At 42.1% G+C, this 21,988-nt stretch overlaps 1 protein-coding gene across 1 annotated transcript; it reads left to right on the forward strand.

The window, feature by feature from the left end:
- Positions 1 to 5,141: 5,141 nt before the first annotated feature.
- On the forward strand, positions 5,142 to 19,708 carry CCR6 (C-C motif chemokine receptor 6; the record flags this gene model as incomplete). Its single annotated transcript, XM_081998562.1, has 3 exons — positions 5,142 to 5,210; positions 6,435 to 6,509; positions 18,623 to 19,708. 3 exons carry the CDS (start codon positions 5,142 to 5,144, stop codon positions 19,706 to 19,708), a joined length of 1,230 nt encoding a protein of 409 aa, XP_081854688.1.
- Between the last annotated feature and the right edge of the window lie 2,280 nt (positions 19,709 to 21,988).

Consider the following 21,988-nt stretch of genomic DNA (forward strand, 5'->3'; position numbering starts at 1 on the left):
GCAGAGACCGACTTGGGCAATTTAGAGCAGGGAGCAGCAGAGGTGGGGATTAATCTGAGCTAAAAAATTAAAAAGTGTGAGGAAATAACAGCAGCACATTAGAGATTAACTGTGAGGAGCGCTCTGGTTTTGAAGCAGAAAGGCAGAATCCTGTTTGGAAAAAAAGATTTAGACAGTGGACTTCTGCTTTTGGCTGTGCCTGCTCTTGTAGGGGATGTGGTAGAAAATATGTTTGTTGGGAAAAGTTGAAGAGTTGCATGCCTGCAGCAGCTCATATGGACGATATGATCTCATAGCTCTGGCCCACTGTTTATTGTGTCACAGAAATACCTTGTAACCCAACAGCTCTAGCAGTGCAGAAAGCAGGCACGGCTTATTTGCAGTGCAAACCACGTAAAGAGCCATTCTGCCTGTGAAACCCACGTTTTTTAGGGGCAGCTCCATAAATGTCGCTTAACTCCCCTCTCCCTCGTTACTGGTGGGAGCAGAAGCGCAGAGGTCTTCTTGCTGCGCCACGGCACGCTCACCACCACAGCCAGCAACAGCCAGCCCCACCCCACCTCGGGCTTTGGCTCTACCGAGCGGCTCAGGCTAGGGTGCAATTCGGGAAGAGGTGCCTGAGAGAGGAGGCTGTTCGTCTCTTTCTGTGTCTTCCTTTGTCCCTTTGCTGCAGAGTAGCTTTTAGGTTCGGTTCAGGCTTAGGGCCATGTGGAAGTTGGAAAGCGTGCAAGTTAGAGAGCCGTGCTCCTCATTCAAGACTCGCCCCGTACCCAGCATTGACCCGCTCCGTCCCAGTGCAGGCTTTGTACCAAAGGATCGAATCTCTGCAGTGCAACTACAAACCTTGAAAGAAAAATGGGGTCACAAATATAGGCCAGTTACCCATGCATCACGGAACAGGAAATCTTGCAGAACAGCCTTTTCTGTTTGCTCATCTCCCAATGTGGTTTGCTCCTGTGGTCTTTGAATTTAAAAAAAAAAAAGGATGCATCCTGACTCATGCTGTTGTATAACAATGTTCTTACTGATCACCAAGGAAGCAAGCTGAAGACGGTCCAGTTGCGTGGCCTTTTGCGATAAATAGCATCTAGACATTTTCTTGTTACTACTGTGCTTTTGCTCAGGTCAGCTCCTTTCTTTATGCACAGTAGAGACAAATTCTGCTAATGAATAATTTTATTGCTACTTGATCCTCTCTGCTCTGCCTCAAGGGGTTGGGGAAGTGAACTGAAACAAACTTTCAACAGGTAGGAACATAAAAGTGATCATTCAGGTAAGGCAAACCTAATCAGTGGGAGCTTATTTTCTCCTCCCTTGCTTCCAACAGTACAGGAGCCCAGAAGCTGAGCTGTGATAAGCTGAACACACAGCTCAAGACAGGCTGCTGTCTTGAGTACAGCTGCCCCTTTCCTCCCCTCAGCCTGAGGGTTTGGTCTAAAACCACAGTAGTCTGTTATTTGCTACCAGCCTGGGGCATGCGGTTATTTGGAATGATCATTCATGAACTGTGGTCATTATTTCAATATATAATGATACTTCATAGAATTTAATGCTCCAGCTCAAAGCTGTGGCACTGCAGAAAAATCTCACGTGGTGGAGAATTTGCCAGGGCTTTGGGGAAACCAGAAGTTTTGCCACTCAAGGTATTGCCCACCAGCACGAGGTACTGAGAGGACGGTCCCCACCATCCGTTAGGTAAAACAACACAAGCACAAATTTGTACCTAGTCTCAGTAAGGCACAGAAAGGAGGGGTGAAGGACAGTGGAGGATCCTCAGCTGTGTATTTGGAGCTGAACGGTCAGTGGTGAGGCAGTGTGGGACCAGTGCTGAAGTCCTGGTGGAGCACGGCGAGGCACACTCGGGCTGTGCGGTGCAGAGCTTCCAGATTTGTACAGTGTTGTTAGCAACAGGTTGGATTATTCTTCCTTCCCATTAGTTTGATGTGTTGTGAAAAGGTAAAAAACACTGTTCTCAGAATTGCCCTCTGCATTCATTAGTCCTGAGGCCTGTCAAACTGGGAACTCAGCCACGCTAAGCACAGTGCAGGTAGCCACAAGATGGTGGCTTAAAAAGTCCCTTGACTGATTGTTTCAAGCTTCTTCCCTTTATATATGGTCTGTTTCCTCTTCGGTTTCCATTCTGATTTTTCTCACCTCCTTTGTTGCCTTTATTTCTCCGTGTCTCCTATTGGATCCCCCTCCCTCTGTTGTTGTCCCTGCATTGCCCCTGCTCATCCCATCTCCTCCTCAGCTCCCAGCTGCACCTTGTTTCTGCAGGGTGACACCGCAAACCTGACTGACGCAGCTGTGCTCCCACCAGCCACCTCTGCTCCCAGCACTAGCAGAGGTTATTTTTGTCCACACATGGTCCAAGGAAGGGCCATCTCGCCCTTATGGCACTGACCTGCATCTCCCAAGGTATGTTCACAAGTCTGACACAGGCTTCATGGGTGACTCTGGGTAAGCTGCTTAATGTTTCTGTGTGCAAAGTCCTCAATATAAAATGTGGGTGGATGGACCTGCTGCAAGCTGGCAGTTTGTCCCACCATGAGGTTCATTACATCCCCGAGCACCACTGGTGGCCGCGTGGATTTCCTCCGGTGCTGGTCCAGTCACCCTCTTCCTCTCCAACCCAGGACAATGTCCTGTCATCACAGCTCGATGACTCTCTGCTGAAAGTGAGATGGTTTGCAGCTGGCCCACTGTTTCAGTCTGGGACAGGACTGAGGAGACAGCAACACAATTGCTCAGAAGGAAACGAAACCCACCCTGGTGATGATCCTAGCCTTTAGAGCAATTTGGAGAGGAGAGAGAGAGAGACAACAGGTTCTTGATGGGAGTAAAGACAGTTCAACACACTTGTGTATGTGAGTGGGAGGCCTGACTAATATATCTACTGGTCTTTTCAGGGTCCTGGAAGAAAACCCTTGAATTGCTTTCAACTCAAGCAGAAGATTTGGTTTCCCCCTAGGAACACTATATAGTTCCTGAAGAGTTCAACAGTGGAGGCCTGCACTTTTGGTGGTCCATTAAAGCTGTTGTGGGGTGGGAGGAGACGCAGGAACCAGACAGGTTGAGAGGTTAAACATTCAGGAGGGGCTGCTAGGCAGAATTAGGCACCCCAGAGACGTGCTTTGAAGTCCTCATGCAGGGGCAGTGTTTCAGACCCTAGTCTGAAGTTCAAAGCCTTGGACTGGGACAGGGACGGAAGAGATCCACCTTGAGTGAGCAAGCTGGCAACTGTCTCGGGAAGAAGCTGCTGTCTTACAAGAGCCTCAAAGCCGCACGGTGAGTTGGATGCTAAAGTACTCTAACACAGACCGAAAACCACTCTGGGCCTTGCAGGAGAGTAGAAAGAGAGAAGATGAAAGGATGGTACAGATCAGATATAACAAGATAAAGTTGGAGGCAGTGAGCAATCTCTGCATTTAGGACTATTAAAAGAAAGAACTCTGATTCTAGTCTTCTCCAATGATTAGAATAATGAGATTTCAACTTCTTCAAAAATCATCTGAAGCCCCCTCCAAAACAAAGCACCCTTAGTACATGGCTCATAGCAAATTGAACTCTCTCAAAGCTTCTTTCTTCTTTATTCAAATAGCAGGTTTTTATTTAACATATGATCAGAGGGGAGCTTTTAAGAGTAAAACCTTGTGCTGCCCTCAGTGAGGGGGCAACTTCTACATTAGGAGCTTAAAATAACTTTTAACCACAAATGTCCTGTTGCTTCTAAAATCTTTCAGTCTAACATTCTGTCTTGCCTTTTACAGTCTTTTTGCACTCAGCTGTGACGGAAAAGGAAAATTAGGGTAAACAAAAGTTACTTCAAAGTCATACGAAAACCTTCAGGGAGAACTGCAAAAATACTGGCTTTTCCCACACACCTTTTGTCGCAGGCTGGAATGGCTTCACACTTATCCTCCATTTTGCTTAACTAGGCAGGATCTACATTACATGCTTGAGAGCTTCTCTCCAACCAGTGGCATGGCCTCCCCCTCACCCTTTTCGGGCAGGGTGGCACATCTGAGCAGAGGGGTAGATTCTGAAGTTCAGCCTTTCCCTTACCTGCCACTGTTTTGCACTGAGAAACGTCTACCTGAGTATTGAAACTTTGCAGCTGGTTGAGATAATGAGGAACCCACAAGGAGATAAATTACTATCACAATACCATACCGTACCAAGAATTTGTTTTTTGAGTCATTAATACTGACATAGGTTCCACTTCTGTAGAGCCAGGGGAACTTCTGAATTCTGAGGTGTACCTCATGGTTTTCAGGCAGGAGCGCCTCAGTAACACAGGACACAAATCTAGTGATTGTGGTGTAGCTCCTTTCATAGTTACTCTTCAGTAATACCATTAAGTGAGGCATCACAGTTCAAGCTCTTTTGTTGTAGTTGTTTGATTAAATTTTTCAAGCAGCCCCACATTATCACTTCAGGACTTCCAGGAACCTTCTGGCTGAGCTCAGCTGATAGGATTCCATCCCTTTCTCCAGCACAGCTGAGGCATGGTACTTATTACATAAAATTACTGGGAAAATTGCAGCAAAAATCCTGTATTAGTGGAAGCTGCTTGCCTGTTTTAGCACCACTGAAATATTAACAGCAAGGATTCTTTGAAAAAGGCACAAGACAGCCTATGCTAGAGGTGGTGTGGATCAGGCTGGTTGGACAAGTCTGGCAGCATCCGAAGGGGAACAAACCCCGCTAGTCCTGCTGCGTGCATTTGCTGTGGGGAGTGGCATGACATCCTTCTCCTTTTCAGCCATGTGGACTGAGACCTAAAAGTCCCCTTCCCGCTTGTGCTGGGAGCGGTGATGACAGGGAAGCAGGTTTCCCCTCATCTTCACAGAAGGCAGTAGGTAAAGCTTGCGTCATGTAACACCTGTACCCGTCAAAATGGAAAAAGGAAAACAACCCCTGCACACACCCAGGCTGACAGTAGGTTGCTGTGTGAACATGGACGTGAGGAACACACCCTGTTGTGGAGCTAGGTGATGAAGATATCCTCAGAGACCTGGCTTGGCAGAAATGCCAGTCTTGACGTCAATGTAACAGAAATGTGTTTCTTCTGGACAGGCAGAAGGGGGTCCTGAAGGATGGGCTGCTCTGCGTGCCAGCCGCAGCAGGGCGAACCGGGCATGACCAGCACAGACAACACATCGCGTCCTGCCAGGAAGACATTATTGTCCCTCCTGAACCAGGTCAGGGTGAGGCTTAGAGGATCCTTTCCAGACTTCATGCATCACTGTGGGTTAATGTGGTAGTGTGGACAAACCTCACTTGTGTGGGTGAGACCTTCCCTCTTGGTTGCGGGTGGGAATGACAATTCTCACCAAGGAAAACCCTTTTTCCACAAGCAGAGGGACTGGAGGCAAGCTAGACCAAACTCTATTTAGGATCAAGGTCTGGGCTCTTCTCGTTGGCCTTCGCCTCACCCCTGAAGGAATTGGTTCTGTTTGCAAAACAAAGGGGAAATTCCTTGCCTGAAAAAAAAAAAAAAACAAAACCCAAACAAGAAAACAACAAAGAAAGAGAATGAACAGTCTTCTGTTGTTTTGGCAAGTTAAACCAGCCAGCTGGAGAGAAAGGAAGATGCCAGAGCCCAGCAGAAGGTAGGGGACCACTGCCTGTGGCAGCTGACACGTCAGCTCAACTGCCTCTTGAAACCCGACTGAAAAACACCTTTGGGACTATTCACACATTTAGAAGTAGGCAGAGGTCTAAATGCCTCACTAGACTGAGGCCTTCCCTGATTCAGAAGGGGCTGAAGAGTCGGTGCTGTGATGTTAAATGAAACACGGTGGTTAGCAGTGGGCGTGTTGACCCTTGTGCCTTCACTTTACACTAATGTTGAGAATTCAAGGAACGGATTGCACAAACTTCATGTAACCAACATTGCTTTGAGAAACTGATTACAGTTTTGGATTCTGGTTTTGTGTATTTCATATGAAACGGTAGCCTGCTAAATGGTTTTTGTCATTTGTGCCTTGAGAGTTAGGGCACTTAGTCCTGGCACTCAGGACTGAGCAGGGAGCAGATACTCTTGAGACAAACAGGCAAAAGGTGCAGAGGAGCAGTATCTCTGCCTTGACGACTGCTAGCAGGTAGAAGGAAATATCTGGCAGGGCCAGGTGTCATTTCAGCATTTCAGCTAGTAATGGTCAGACGTGCTTTGGGAGAAACTGAGTTTTGAAATAGGAAAAGGAATATTGTGCCTGTGAAGTAATGAAAGAGCAAGACTGCTGGCCCAAATAGTCCCAGCTGAGGTGTGATCTGAAGTCCAAAGACAGACTGGTGAGGTCAGTTGAATGTGGAGACAAAGAATGCTTTGAGAGTGAAAGAAAGAAACATACCCATCAGATGGACCTCTCTGAAGAGAGGGACTATGCTGAGGCATGTTAAGATCGGTTCCTCCCTGTCCCTCTTTGTAGGAGGAAGCAGGAAGACTCAAGACTGCTTTGAGTGAGGTCACAGAGAGCAGCCATGGGCAGCTGCTGCACATCCTGGTGAGGGGGTCCCTGCTAGCGTCTAGGTGGTGAGTCCTGAGATAGGTGCTAAAGATTCAGGGTAGTGAGAGCTCACTGGGGATGAGTGATGGACCAGTGCAAATTTAGATGTCTGCCAATCCCGGTCAACAAAGTGTGAGGAAACTGCAGTGAAGGAGGAAGTGGTTAATATTAGCACACTTTCCCAAATCTCAACAGTGGAGGCAACCAAAACATCCTGGGGAGGAGGGAGCAGGGGTAGCTATCAGTTGCCAGCTTTCTCAAGTGTGTCCTTACAGACACCCATTCTTTTTCCCCTGCAGAACATGTCTGTGCTGCACAACACAATCATAGAATCATAGGATAGTTTGGCTTGGAAGGGACCTTTAAAAGTCACCTAGTCGAAGTCTCCCTGCAATTATCAGGGACAATACCATGAAGAGATGAGTAAGGCCTGGGAAGGCATCAAAAACAATCTAACTTAGAGCAAGATAAATGGATTCCTTGGAGGCTGTACTACATCTGGCACCTGAGCTATCAGGCCTAGCTTTGCACTGGGTAAGGAAGATACAGAGGGACCTGGCAAAAAGTCTTGGGCTTGCTGCAGGTGGAGAAGTTTCCTTGCCAAGGCCAAGAGCCATAACCAAGTTTCTGGTTTTCCAGCTTGAAGTTCAAATCAATGCCAGAATGCCAACATAACTGAATCTGTCCCTTTGTGCTACCAGTGCCATCTGGCAGGAGACCTACACCTGGATATCTGGGCTAGTCATCTACTGTTCTTCACTATCCAGCCTGTTGCCCTGTAGTATTATTTCGGTAGATTTAGCTGTGCTGTATGGTTCTTCAACATACCTGCCCCACAGTGATATCAGGTGCCTGTCTTAGTGTGGGCTAGATTATATTTATGGAAACAAACCCACCATCCATCAGGAATGAGATGTAAGGACATGCTTGCATTCTCTGTGCAGCACAGAGTTAATCAACAGCAGTTTCCAACTTGCTGCTCCTGTGAGGAAATAATCAGTAACGTGCCTCCTGTTACTTCTTTGGTTTCCTTTTTTAAATTTTTTTTTTTTTTTACCACCTCTGTAATCACAGTGGAAAAATCAATTTGGTCAAAGCACTAACCACCGGTAAGCGACTGCATGCGTGAAGACCTAGAGATCAAACGATAACTGCAGTTGCCCACTCTTAGAAGGGAAGTGAAAGGTGCACTATCTGCTGCAATATGAATCGAGAGAGATGTGTTAGCTGTTCACAGCAGAGGATCCTCTGTTAGCAACTTGCTCTCCCTGTCATCTGGTTGGCACAGCACCCCAATATACATTTACTTTCCCTCCTAATCCACATGGAAATCCATGGGTATGCTCAAGTCTCTAACAGGACCGAGGTACCTAGCTTCTGTTGACTGCAGTAAAAGTTAAGTGCCCAATACATTTAAAGCTTATTAAAAGCAGAATGATGTAAACATGTGCTTGATTATCTCATTGATCCACATCTGACCATAGAGAGGATCTGTGATTAGGATGCAACCTCCTTCCTCCAGCAGTCTGCACAAGTGGCATCTCAGTGGTGACTGTTTAAGAACAGCGATTCCCTCTGTGCAGAAGACCTGGAAGGAGATTTTCCTCCTTGCAGAGTAATCTCTTGTGGGAGTTTTTCTCTGGGTTGCCTCAGATCATTGGTGTGGTTAGTGGTTACAGCCTGCCCTATGGTGTAGAAGTAAATGAGGGAGTCATTGTCTCATTGAAGTGGCCAGCCAACCCCTCCAATTTGTCTTTATGACTGGGAAAATCACGGTCCATGGGCCGAAAAGCACAAGCTGCACCTTGGTCCACACAGGAGGAAAGCAATCTTTGAGCTGCATCTAGCCAGCGCAGGGACTGCATATTGTGCAGACACATTCAAATTTCATTCTTCCATTTCAGCATTTGTGGTTTTAGGTGGGAGCCAGGATCCCAGATGCCTTAACATTTCCATACTAAACAACCAATTGCATCATTTGGCATATAAGCACCTTTTAAACTCTATTTTTTAGCTCCTACTCAGGCCATGAAGGCCACTGCTGTGGAAAGAGAGGTGTTGGGGCATTCCATGGTGTGGGTCTCTTGTAAAAACAGTCATATAAAGAAAGTACAATTCTAAAAAGAAATCAGGTCAATGAATTCAACATACTCAGGTTGAAATGTCAGTGCTTGGGAGTATAGACTGATGACAGGCTTTGAGAAACTACTTTGGTAGTTATTTCGATGAGACATGAAACAGAGAGTGAATGACTGAGTGAGCAAGAAAAAAAACATTACCACAACGGGTATGGTCTGAATACAGCATCAAAAACATAGAAATTATGTCAGTGACTGCATATTTAACTCTGCTTGTCTCTTTGCCTTGTGTTCGTGGCATTTCTGATACAGAAACTCACTTCTCCTCTACAGCCTACTGTAACTTAGTCATACATTGGCAAGCAATTCAGCAGAACTTTCTTACAGAGGACAATTTACTTCAGAAGGCAGCAGTTATTCGGAAATACTTTGCAATATTTTGTCTTCTTTGTAGTGATACATTTAATTTTTAAAAAATTAGATCCACTTTAGCAAGAATCTGGTTTTAAGTCTTTTGGTGTAGCTGCTGCATTAAGTTTGGTCTCATAATGACATATTATGTAAGTGTTGCAGTAACATGAGCTTGGTTTCACTGATTCATTGACCCAGATGGGATCAAAGAATGTTGTAATAGGTACTTCTGATATGTAAACTCCACTGGACAGGGGAGACACGGGAATGAAGCCACTTTTCTACCCCCATGACCTCAGACAGGACATTTAAAATGAAAGCAATCTCTTCCCACTGAGGAAAAGAAAACATCTGGGTGATGCACAGCTGTATGCAAAGCAATGTGCAGGTGGTGGAGAACAAGGGCCTGGGACTTCTGTTATACTTTCTTCCTTGGGATTTCAGGAACAAGCATATGTTTTCTGGTCCATATAACAGGTAGATAAGTGAAATTATGAGTGCCTAACATCTTCATTCAATCACCCCTCGGCAATACAAGGATTGTATCATTCTGTTCATCGCTGCAAAGGCTCATTACTTCTGGCATAACCTTAGGAGATGCTTTCACCAGAAATGGTTCTTAAAGCTCTTTAAGATAAGCAGCCGGAGGACAATAGCAGGAAACAGACCAACTACAACATAATTCAGGTAAAAGTTCTTCAATTAAAGGAGTATAACTCATAGAAAATTGTTTGCTCAAGTTGTTTCTTAAGGGAAAAAAAAGCATGATTTAAATAAACCAGATTTTTCCTTCAGAATGCCTTTAGCTATACCAGAAACATTCTGATGAAAAATTGAAATGTGTTAATTGGAAAATGCTTCTGGTATGTCTTATGGGACTTGTTGTTCCTTATGAACTCCAAACCTTTTACAGTCTAGGTTTCTGTGAGACCTTAGACTGTGGAATGGCATTACTCATTGCCTGCTTACTCCATCCAAAGCTAGGAAATGTAGTCTGATTGGTAAGCTCAGACCACAAAAGAGAATAAAAGCATAAACAACCATATAATAACTCACCTGTGCATCTTGGTGGTTTTTCTAAATTGTCTTTTTTGCTATACAAACTTCCATCAAAAATCTGACAATTTTTTGTTTAAAACGTTTGTTTTCATCAACATTTTCTCCAAGAAAATAAAATATTTTTAACCAGCTTTTCTGAAGCCGGTGATTACCAATGCGAGGACACACTTACTGTGCTTTATACTTCTTTCTGGAAGCCAGGCCAGCTAGGAGCTGGGGCAGTTCTAAGAAGTGATGCTACAGTGAAGCAGAGGAGTGCTCTGAGTATGACTGTGCTCCTCCTTCAGAAATTCCATGTTCAGTCTGAGAAGAAACCATCTCTGCATCTTTACCATTTTCACATGATCAGCAAACTGTTTCCAATCGATTTTTTTACCCTCCTTCCACTTTCAAATTAAATAGCAAGTGCATCGGTGGAAGAAAACTGATGGATTGTGAGGTGTTACAAATGCAATCACATTTCTTGGCCCGGGGGCACGAGCTAAACACTGATTATGCAGTCCCTTTCCTCCCCAAGTGCTCTGTTAACAACGGTTACCCATTTAACCTTCTGAGCCCTATTTCCTCCCGTGGCAAAAACCCCTGTAGAAGGCCTTAGGAGGGCTCTGTCTTCCCTAACTGGTTTGACAGAGGTGATCAAATAATTGAAACACGGATGGATGCCAGTCAATGTGGGATGGATGTCAGTGCTGGCATCATGTTATTTCAGTCCCTGACACCTCATAACGCATGAGGAGACCTGCGTCTGAGACAAGGGGGTAGATAGAATCAGGTGGGCGTGAGGCTGAAAATGTGAACAAAAAAGATAAGAGGGGAAGCAAGTGAGTGGTGCTACACAAAATGCAAAGCTGAAGAGAAATTATGAAGACAACACGAGATGGAAATAAGAGAAATCTAGAAAAGCTGAACAAAGAAATAGGGAGAATAAAAAATTAAATACAGAAATACCAAACCCAGAAAAAGCATGTTTGACAGGAAGTGAGAAGACAGATGCAAACAAAAGAAGGAAATTTTGGAAGAATTAATGAGAAAAAATATGTTGACAATATAGGATGGTAATGTTAAAAAAAGATTAAATAGGTAATATAAACAACCGGAATGTAAATACATAGTTTACATTTTGTAGTCCAACAGAACGATGGAGAGACCAAAACCTCAGCTGATGGCCAGATTTTTGAATCAGATTAGACTGATTTAAATTTAACTGAATGAAAATTAAAGCACGATGGAACAGCGTGAGAGTGTGTGCTGCTTTTCTGTTAGAATTTTAAAAAACAACATCCCGAGTCATTCCAGAAGCAGCACGTGGATTCTGGAATAACTCAGATGGTGGTTTTGTTTTCCTTATCTTTCATTTTTTTTTTTCTTTAATTAGCGGTGGCAGAAAACTAACATGTGGTGAGATTTGAGAAACCACAATAACCGTATTAGCTAAACGAGAGTAGATTTCCTTTCAGGGCTCTAACATATGAACAAAAACGAACGACATGTGGGGGCTTCATTTGCATAACATGCAGATTTTCGAATAGCTGTGTTTTCCACCTGCCACAGCGTGAAGGTGAAGCACAAAGCGTCTGCAAGGAAAGCTGTCTGCACTTTGTAACTGGGTCAAAAGAAAACGTGCTGAGAAGGTAAGTTGGACTAATTACCTTGTATTAACTTTGGCATTCAGCTATATGGTGAATTCTTCACCTTCTGAAAGACTGTTATTCACGCTTAATATTGAATATATTGCAGACTAAAAGCATGAGATACATTTAAATTAGAAAACACCTGAATACGGAACAAGATGAGCAATAGTTTTCGTAATGGATAAGCTAAAATTCTGATTTACCTTTTTATTAACCATTAAAATTCAGATTTATCTTTCAATGACTCTCATTCCATGAAATAGTGTTGATAATATTCAGCTGCTTCACAGGCTAATCTGGTGGTATTCCAAAAGTAGGCTGTTGTCTGAGAGGCGTGCTGGAAGCTGTTACTAGCAGCAGAAGCGCTTGTTTGAGTACAGACCAAAATCATCATGGGCTTGGCAGGTGATATGAAGTCACGTCCATTTTTGTAATACAAAGGGGATTTCTACTTATTTGCTGCTTGCAAGACTGCCATGGGCTAGGTTTGTCTTTGTGTAATGAAGTTTGCTTTGCAGGACTCAGGTCCATCTCCTCTGTCCCAGAGTTATGAGAAAGAAGCTTTCAAAAGGCCCACAGTGAAATGGCCCACAGTGAAATATCAGCAAATTCCTTTACCGACATAGAACGTGCTCCTACTCTGAATTTGCTGTTTCTAACTGGTTTTGAGGCCAGGTTTCAAAATGTCAGGCGCTGTGAGCAGGAGTCAGTGTTTTTTTTTCAGACAGCATTTAGACAGAAAGTGAGTTCTCTGTAAACAGCATCTAGGCTGTCATATATAGCTATGCTATTACCAAAAGTATATGCACCTCAGCTTATCAAAAGTAAATGTACTATTCCTCCTAACACTTGAGGGACAGGAGATTTAAAGGTGAAGCTTGTGGGTTTTTTCCAAGAAAGTCCAGAAAATACCTTAAGAGCCTCATCTGAAGCCCAAATCAAGTTAATTAGTAATTCCATTACTACATTTTGACATGCAAATAACAGCAAGTTAGAAAAACAATACAAAAACGTGGTAAAAAAAAAGTAAAAGCCTCTATTAGCAAAGGTTAAAAGGGTGGCCTGAAAACCTGTGAAGTTTTAATGATGGAAATTGTTATGAATGATGAAATAAATAATACAGTAAGAAGTACTTCACTATTGTGATTAAGTATGTCTCGAAAGATTCGCAAGGTCTGGGCACCTTGCCAGTAATCACCTCAATGTAGAAAATGAAAATACGGTGCAGTTATTTAGCACCTTCCACCACATCGTTGCTCACGCACCTTCCACTGCCTGTGAGCTGCCCCTGACGTTGGCCAGCGGCTCAGCTCTCCTTGTTCGCCTCCACAGGCCGGTTAAAACACAGGAGTCCTTCAGCAGCTGCTGCAAGTCACTAAGTCTGGACTGCTTCAGAGGGTTAAGGTACATTGCTGAGCATGGCAGCTGCTAGGGATACAAGAACGGTCCCACAGACCGAAGGTCCATTCAGTGCCATGTTCTACTTCTGAAGATGGCCGGATGCAGACACCTGGGGAGAAGAACATCTGCCTCACACGTCTCCTTTCCTCCTTGTAACTGGCCTTTACCAAACCGTATTTCAAATGCCCAGCTACTTTACGGGTTTAATCATAACCTTCCCCAGATCTGTGGTGACAGGGAACAGTTCAGTCTAAACAGCAATAAGGAGGCCAAATTAATCTTATAGTGAGCCTGTTGGAGCTGAGTAGTCACAATCCAGTTAGATTTCACGCTTTTTTTGCTTTGTATGCATCAAACAGTGAAGACTGCTTTTCGGCAGGGACAGCCGAAACATGCACGCACTGTGTCCGCATACGCACACTCGTGTAGGAGAAACCGAGACTCGCGTTTCAGGGGTTTTAAGCATCTCTGTGTTGTTCCACGCCAATATGTTGGGATTTTGTCATAGCTGAGGTCAAGGTCTTGGATCCTATGAAAATCAGCTACCGAGAAAATGAAATATGCCTGCTCAGATGATTATGAACCGTTACAACATGATGCTTTAAACCTACCAAGTCATATTTTGACACTCTGCAGCGTTTTTTTTCCTTCACTGGGTATGGTTAGTGGAAAGCAGCGCCGCACTCAAGCTGTTAGGGATCCACTGCTATTGTGATACGCTCAGTTTTGAAAAAAAGGTGAGCGTGGCATCTATCATCCTCCATTTCTTTAGGGCCAGCATTCTCTTAATTTAATCATATCTTACAAGGCTGCCTGTATTAATGGCATCTGGCACCTCCAATGAGATCACAAGCTGCAACTGAATGTTCACACACAATTTGTAAAATAAGTAAGAAGTTTGAAGGGGTTTTTTGTTAGGTTTTTTTTTTTTTTCCCCCTGTTAATGCAAACATCTAAGTTGTCATCAGAAACTAAGGTCTGGAAAAGAAACGTTTATAGCTTTTAAAACTCGGGAGACATAGAATGAAATGCTCATCTGCATGACATTAAGTGCACCCTTTGCAAAATATATTCAGGATGTGTTCTGCGCACAGTGACAATTAACATCCTGCTTTTTATAATTCTAATGCTAGCTCGATTATTTAAAAAAATAATATCATTTTGTAAGTAGCTCATTTAGTAAATTACTTGCCTTCAGCTTGCATGTTTCCGGCACAGATAAGGTTAAATATTTTCCTTCACATAAAAAAGCAGGTTATTGTTATTGCTTGTCAGGAGGAAGTGGTGATTATTTCAATTTAACTCTGTACCTTTAACTAATGCTGTTATTTCTTGTTTTTCGAATTAAAGTGTAATCCTGTTGAGGCTGATGGTAAATGCACTTGAGGCAGCCACAAAAGAATGTAACAGAATCACACATCCTCTTTCACCTGATCTTCAGACAGTTTTCAAATCTGGTAAGTACTAAAATAAAATAGGTAGTCTATAATGTGTGTATGTATGTGTGATGAATGTATTGAACCGAACATGTAAGTAGGAGTGTACTTAAAATGGTGTGCAATACTTAAAAAATACTTATGGATTTCCTCCAGGTACTTGGAATTATTTTCCTTACAGAAATCTGTCTTTTTCCTTAGGTCCTTCTTATCCATTGTCTTTTGCTTGCATAATTCAAGTAATGTATTAGTATTTAAGATTGTAGTTTAGTCTTTCTTTTGAGTACTCACGTATTGCTTTCATAGGGAAAAGAAATGTGATAATGTGGATAAAGTAGAAAAATAGCTAAAAAATGCAAGGCTTATATATTTAATATTCAGAACATAATTATGTTTGTGTGCACAGCCATAGACATGGGCCCATATATAGTATATAAACAATGTTAGAACACCCATCCAACCTGTTATATACATGGAAATAAATTTTTATAATTACTTAATACATCAATGCTAAATAAATCCACAAATATGCAGATTATAAATTATAAAGGTGGCTGTTGAAGAAAGACTGTTAGGAAGATTTACATTGAAAAGAACACTGTTTATAGGAGTTCTGATTCAACGTCCTTTGCAGCCAGTGCACCTTCTTAACAACTTCAGCGAACGCTGTTTCAGATTCAGAAAAGGAAATCAACTTGAGAGATTTAAATCAGGTCCTAAATCTGATCTCTGCAATTCTGGTTTCAGCCTGAGTCCTTCTCTGCTACTGTTGTGCCAACCATCCTCAAGAAGGTTTTGCTGGACAGTGGAAGTCCTTTTCTGAATAAACGTGTGGCTGGTGGTGCCGTTCTGAATCCCTGTAGCATCAGAGAGAGTACGCAACTCTCCCATGATGAGTAGTTGTTCCTTACAGGCCTTCTGCTGAGCTCTTCTGAGGACTAGAGGGCCCTTCTTCAGTGCTAATCTGAGGAGATCTCCTCTCTTAGCCCGCCTTGCAGGCTGTAGGAAACACTCGTGCTCCCGTTCTTCTAAATGCCTTCACCTTGTCTTCTTACTTCTACACGTTATACTCATGTTTGAGAGTGGCTTTGGCTAAGTGAAATGAAGAGTGACTCTTTTATAGAGGATATATGCTGTGAGGCTCTCTGCATATATATTAACCATGTTATGTCCTAGAAAGATATAAATGGAAGATACCTAGAAAGGTATTTTTTTTGCGACAATAAAATAACAGTTTCAAAAATAATAACCTAGACAGGTACCCCATTAGTGCTGTCTAACTGAAGAGTTACTGTAGTTGCAGCCAAGCGCAAAGGGTATCAGACACACCAAGCAAGGGCATGAGTTCTGGCGGGCTGGGGTCAGAGGAGGGTAAAGCAGCAGATGGACATTAGAGTTGCTCAAAGCTGGTCTAGGGGACCACAGCCCCAGGTGAACTGTACAACTTCCCTGCCTGCCTTATACATCTTTGCACTTCTGAGAGACACTCTAAATTGTTTAAAGCTTCCTTCAGAAGGTGTTCAAGCAGTTTCAGGCTGTCATTTTCCTGCAGCTTCTAAAAATCAGCATTGAAAAGCCGGCAGAGGAAACTGAAGAGGTGGTTAAAGATTTATTTAAAGGTCAGGAAAGCCAGAGAAGCTGTGATGCTTAAGCAACATGACACAGTATGGGTCTTAACCCATCTGCAGTCCTCTGTCATGAGCCAGCCTCCCCACATGAGTCAGAGAGTTTCATCCTCATTATGCTTTTGGAGAGTGTTCAGTCCGTTCCCTCCCCCAACTTCCCAGTTATATCTGGAGTGCATCTACCCCACTTTTACAGATTATCTGTCTCTCTTTTTCAAAATTCAGGTAATTCCCAAACCAGAGGGATTTTTTTATTTAGACTTAAAGTGGACCCATGGGAACTTTCTAATTAGCGACACAACTGCCAAGAAGTGGAGAAACTCTAGACAGAACTGCCATTCACATCCTTAGCAAATGCGAGACCTCATGTCGTCCAGTGCACTAGCAATTATTTAGCAGTAATTACAGGGACTAATAATGCAGAGCAGCTAAGGGAAAGAAGAGGAGGGCTGAGCTTATGCAGGGGAATGCTGAGGAACTAAAGCTACTGCCCACGGGGTTCCTGTGTGAGGTTAAACAAGTCATTGAAGCCCAGCTCTCTGCGTGTGGCCACCAGTGGCATGTTCCCCATTTTCTCTCTCTGTGACTTTAGACTGTAGTCTGATTTGGAGAAGTCTGAGCCTGGCTGCAACCAGAGTCAATAAATTTAATCCTTTACAGAACTGAAGTCCTTCACAATGCCAAGCACTCTTAAAAATGATGTTAGAGGGGGACAGGTGTCTCAGACTGAACACCTCAAGTGGATACTTCCCGTAATGACTCAGTGTTCAGGTTCCTTCCCTGTAAAATAAAGGTAATAATACCTCCTCACCACAGGGTGTTGTGCAAATTAATTACCAGTTGTAAAATACTTAGGTATCACAGTGCGTTATGTAACGCAAAGATCTGCACACTGAACAAAGACAAAACAACACTAGTGCTCAGTCTGTTCACATGTTGTATATTCTCCTTTTCACTATGAGAAGCAATTACCCCGGTACTCTTAATTTACTAGTATAATAAAAAAGGGTGAGTAATGTGATAGTAAAAGTGCTGAGACAAAATGATAAAATGCCAGAGTGAAAAAAAAAAAATTAAAGTGCTGTATTACTATTATGGAGTATACTAAGGTAGGGCTGTTTATTTGCTCCATATGTCCCTCAATATACTGATTGCCATTGTTGTACAGAATTTCTGAAAGTAAAATTTCATTTACTCTAATTTCTTGTGGTGCAAAGTCAATGTGAAGCAGGTCACAAATTCTTGTATATCGTTTATTAGCTCTATGAATAAACTTCCTGTGTGTAAGATTGTGCTCTTAATGGTACTGATAGAAACAATCCACTTCTCATAACTACACATTGTGCTGCAGAGATGTGTGATTTGTTGAGATGCTCTTGTGTATTGTTGATATAATTGAAGTGATGAGATTCTCTTTGAATGAATTTATTTCCAGTTGTGTTTTTGTACTTGTTCACATTTCTTGTGCTGATTTCCCAATCCAGTCTACTTTATTTTCTTTTCAGAAATCCTTGGGAAAGTATTTTGAAGTTCTTCTCAACATACTTTTCTTTCTGAGAAGTGTACTGCCAAAATGAATTTTGTAAGTACTGAATTGATAAACTGTATTAGTACATCAATAAAGCAATGAATCTGAGAGTCCCAGCTCTTTGAGGCTGCTGGCCCAAATGCCCTAATCCCAGGAGTCGTTAGCTGAAGAGGTGTTTCTGACAGCAGAGTTCACTATCAAAGCACACTGTTTATTGGATTTGCACTCTTCTAATGTAACTAAAGGTTTGGTGTTTGTGGTGCAGGTAACTGTGTCTCAGGTTAGCCACCCTGGATTGCCTGTGTAGCTGAGTGGAGAGAATTAGTTGCTTTTGGGCTTGATTCATCCAAGCTACATTAGTATGAAATGTATAAATGTTAGAGAGGCCCTGTACCCTTCCCTTGATGGCAAAGGAAGTCTAGACCCCTACTTCAAATTCAGATGTTTACACTGTAGAGTCTTCTGTGACAGCAGAGTAATCCTTTCTGCATAATGTACTTAAAGATGGAATTTCTTGGGCTAGCCAAAAAGATTATCTCCATATTCATATTTTAATTAAGATTTTATGAAATTCCCTAGTTAGTTTTTACAAGTCTCCTCTGTAGTGTTAAATGCATTTGTAATTGGGGTGTGTGGTCGGTGAAAACAGTGTAAAACACATGGCATTGGAGGAAAAAATAGGGATGTGGGCTATCCTCAGATGAGTTTGATACAGGTTTGAAGCTGAGACATGGGAAGGACGGGACAGAAGTATTACAGTAATCATAAAGGAAATGTCACTTCCATTTCAAATCAGCAAACCATACAATACTTGTATACTAATTTTTGAAAGATTTCCAAAGTACCTTGTATTTTTATGACTTTGTTATTTATCATCTTTCTGCTATACAGAAATTAGAGGTTGACAGCTATGTGTTAACTGGTGATCTTCTTTTTTACAGACAGAGCCTTGTACCACAGATGATCCATACTATTCTGACCATGTTTCTCTAATTATACAACCTTGTTCTAAGTTGGAAGTCAGGAACTTCACAAAAGTATTTCTGCCAGTTGCCTATTCATTGATTTGTATCATCGGCCTAGTTGGTAACATCTTTGTAGTGATGACCTTTGCTTTATATGAAAGAACCAAGTCCATGACAGACGTGTACCTCTTCAACATGGCCATAGCAGACATACTGTTTGTTCTCACTCTCCCACTGTGGGCAGTAAATTATGCTGCTGACAAATGGATTTTTGGTGATTTCATTTGCAAAATGACCAGAGGTATCTATGCAATCAACTTCAGCTGTGGCATGCTGCTTTTGGCCTTTATCAGCGTCGACCGGTACATTGCTATCGTACAGGCAACAAAGTCATTTAAACTCAGGGCAAGAACGCTTGCTTACAGTAAACTCATTTGTTTGGTTGTGTGGGTATCATCAATTTTAATCTCCAGTTCCTCTTTCCTATACAGTGAAAGTTACAGCTTCTCCACCAATGAAACCAAAGAGATTTGTGATCACAGATTTGACAGAATGTCTGAAAGCACGATGCTGAAATCACTGCTGCTGTGTCTACAAGTTGGATTTGGATTTTTTATACCTTTCATATTCATGATTTTTTGTTATACGTTCATTGTCAAATCCTTGCAGCAAGCTCAGAATTCCAAAAGAAACAAAGCAATCCGTGTGATCGTATTAATTGTAGCTGTTTTCCTAGTTTGCCAGGTACCTTATAACATTGTTCTTCTTGTGATAGCCGTAAATATGGGCAAGATAGACAAATCTTGTGACAATGACAAGATAGTGACCTATGCAAAATACACCACTGAAGCCATAGCGTTTTTACACTGTTGCGTGAACCCTGTGCTCTATGCATTTATTGGAGTGAAGTTCAGAAGTTATTTTGTGAAGATAATGAAGGACCTGTGGTGCATGAGATACAAGAAATATAATAAACGTAGTTCAAGGACAAACTCTGATATTTATCATTCAAGACAGACTAGTGAAATTCTAACTGACAATGGATCTTCTTTTACTATTTAATAGAATTTGAACAACATTATCACTGAAGGACTCTTCTCACTGAGCAACCTAAACCAGTGTCACTGCCTGTGACAGCAAGTCATTTGGTGTCTCTGCAAAATCTACAACTCCTTTCAGGAAAAGAATTAAGATACAAGAATAACACTGTCCCGTGGAAAACTGAAACCTTATTCACCTCTCTCAACATTCACACTCTTCTAAAGCGCGCTCTCTTAGAATTATCAGGAAAGTGGAGTTGATAGAGGAACTCTCCTTGTTTTCTAAGGAAAAATTGCTTCTCTTCTGTCCTATATCGCTGAAATATCCCAAACGTAGTAATTGAGTAAATGAATCAAGTCATGTCCAGGCTCGTTCTACTTACATTTATGTTGTTTCTGTTAATTACTTCCACCTGGAAATCCTATTTAAGTGTAGGTCTTCACTGTGCTTTTGTTACAGTCAGGTCACACTGTGACAATACTAACCTAAAGAGATGGCATTTTGAGCAAAGCATGGCAAGGAAAGCAAACAGGGAAATGAAGAAACAGACTCAAGGCTGCTGACATACCTGGGCTTAGGCGTTAGGTCTCATAAATCTTTGCCCAGTTCTACTCTCCACCTGTTCATCGGGATTTGTTTATGCCAAGGCTGAGGCTGGTCAAAGTCAACAGTGACATGTTCACTAAAGAGAATAATAGAAATAAAGAAAATTATTAATTGAAGAAAGGTCTTCTGGCACCTCTTGAGATTATCTGCTAAGCAGAGAATGGAGCTTTGCTTCAGAGATTCTTCTCTTCATTTGGCACAGGATTCAGATGCTGGAATCCATCAAAGCTGATAATCTGGTGAACCTCTCTTTGTGAAAAGTTGTTTCTTTCTAGCTAAAATTCACACTCCACTTTTTAAAAGGTGACAAACTGTACAGAGTTGCAATTATTCCAACGATTTTTGTTGGAACTTGATGGGTGACAAAACATGATACATTTCTTGGTATTTAGCTACCATTAGCAACGCCTCCTTAGGAATGGATTTACTAGCACAAATATGCATATATGAATTTTACTTTATTAGCTTCAGAAATTATTAAGGACTATATGTAAAAATAAGACCAGAATCTGACTTAATTCAGTCAGAATTTTTACTGAGTCAGCATTTGAATCATTATGAATATAGGAATATTTATAATAAACGCAATTAGTTTTACCCAGCCATGACTTTTCATCAAATCATTAATGGATCCTCTGCTCATTAAGCTAACTCCACCACACTGTAGCAGTCATGGTGGGATGGCAAGGTAGAGAGGAGCAGGAGCTGGAGGGCAGAGGGGCAGGATGGAGGAGAGACAAGGACCACCACTGTTTGCAGTCTGCTGAAGTACCTACCAGTCCTCTGCAGCTCTGCTGCAATGGGAGCATAAGCCATGACAGTGTCTTGATTTGCTGTTGAGTGGGACATTATACTCCCACGGCTGTGTAAATTAAAGCAATTTGTAGCTTACTGTTTACCTTGGTTGGGTTTTTTTAAAAGTTCATGACTGAAAAGACAGCGAAGCTTGGATCACTAACCACATCATTCAGTGGCAATACAAAGGACCAAGAAGGACCGTACTGGAGCTGAAGATCCCTTGAAGAAGGACGTTGATATGGCACAACACAAAACTAGTACTGCCTTGGCTGGTGCGTTACATCCTTGTTTGCAGTGCTGTGTGAGGTTTTTAAATATCAGTGCCAGATGTGATAAAGACTGTATATACTTATCATGACTGAATAGCAACTTAGGCAAGAATATGATACAAAATTACGTAAATGCAGATGCATGCATTTGCTGTATATAGTACTGATGATTTTCTGGAAAAGGATTCAACAAATTATGTAACAATATGTAACAATATTATATGTTAATTATATGTAACAAAATATGTTATGTAAATATGTAACAAATAAAATATGTAACAAAAGGAAAAAAAATCCCCTCAGATCTGAGAGTTTCTTGCTACATGTATTGCCTTGAAACATTCTTTTATTCACAGAATCATAGAATCGTTTGGGTTGGAAAAGACCTTTAAGATCATCAAGTCCAACCGTTAACCTTGCACCGCCAAATCCAGCACTAAACCATGTCCCTGAGTGCCGCATCGACACGTCTTTTAAATACCTCCAGGAATGATGATTCAACCACTTCCCTGAGTAGCCTGTTCCAATGCTTGAAAACCCTTTCCATAAAGCAATTTTTCCTAATATCCAATCTAATCCTCTGCTGGTGCAACTTGAGGCCGTTTCCTCTTGTGCCACAGCATGTTAT

This window comes from Phaethon aethereus, assembly GCF_964289735.1.
Source record: "Phaethon aethereus genome assembly, chromosome: 3".
Classification (NCBI taxonomy): domain Eukaryota; kingdom Metazoa; phylum Chordata; class Aves; order Phaethontiformes; family Phaethontidae; genus Phaethon; species Phaethon aethereus.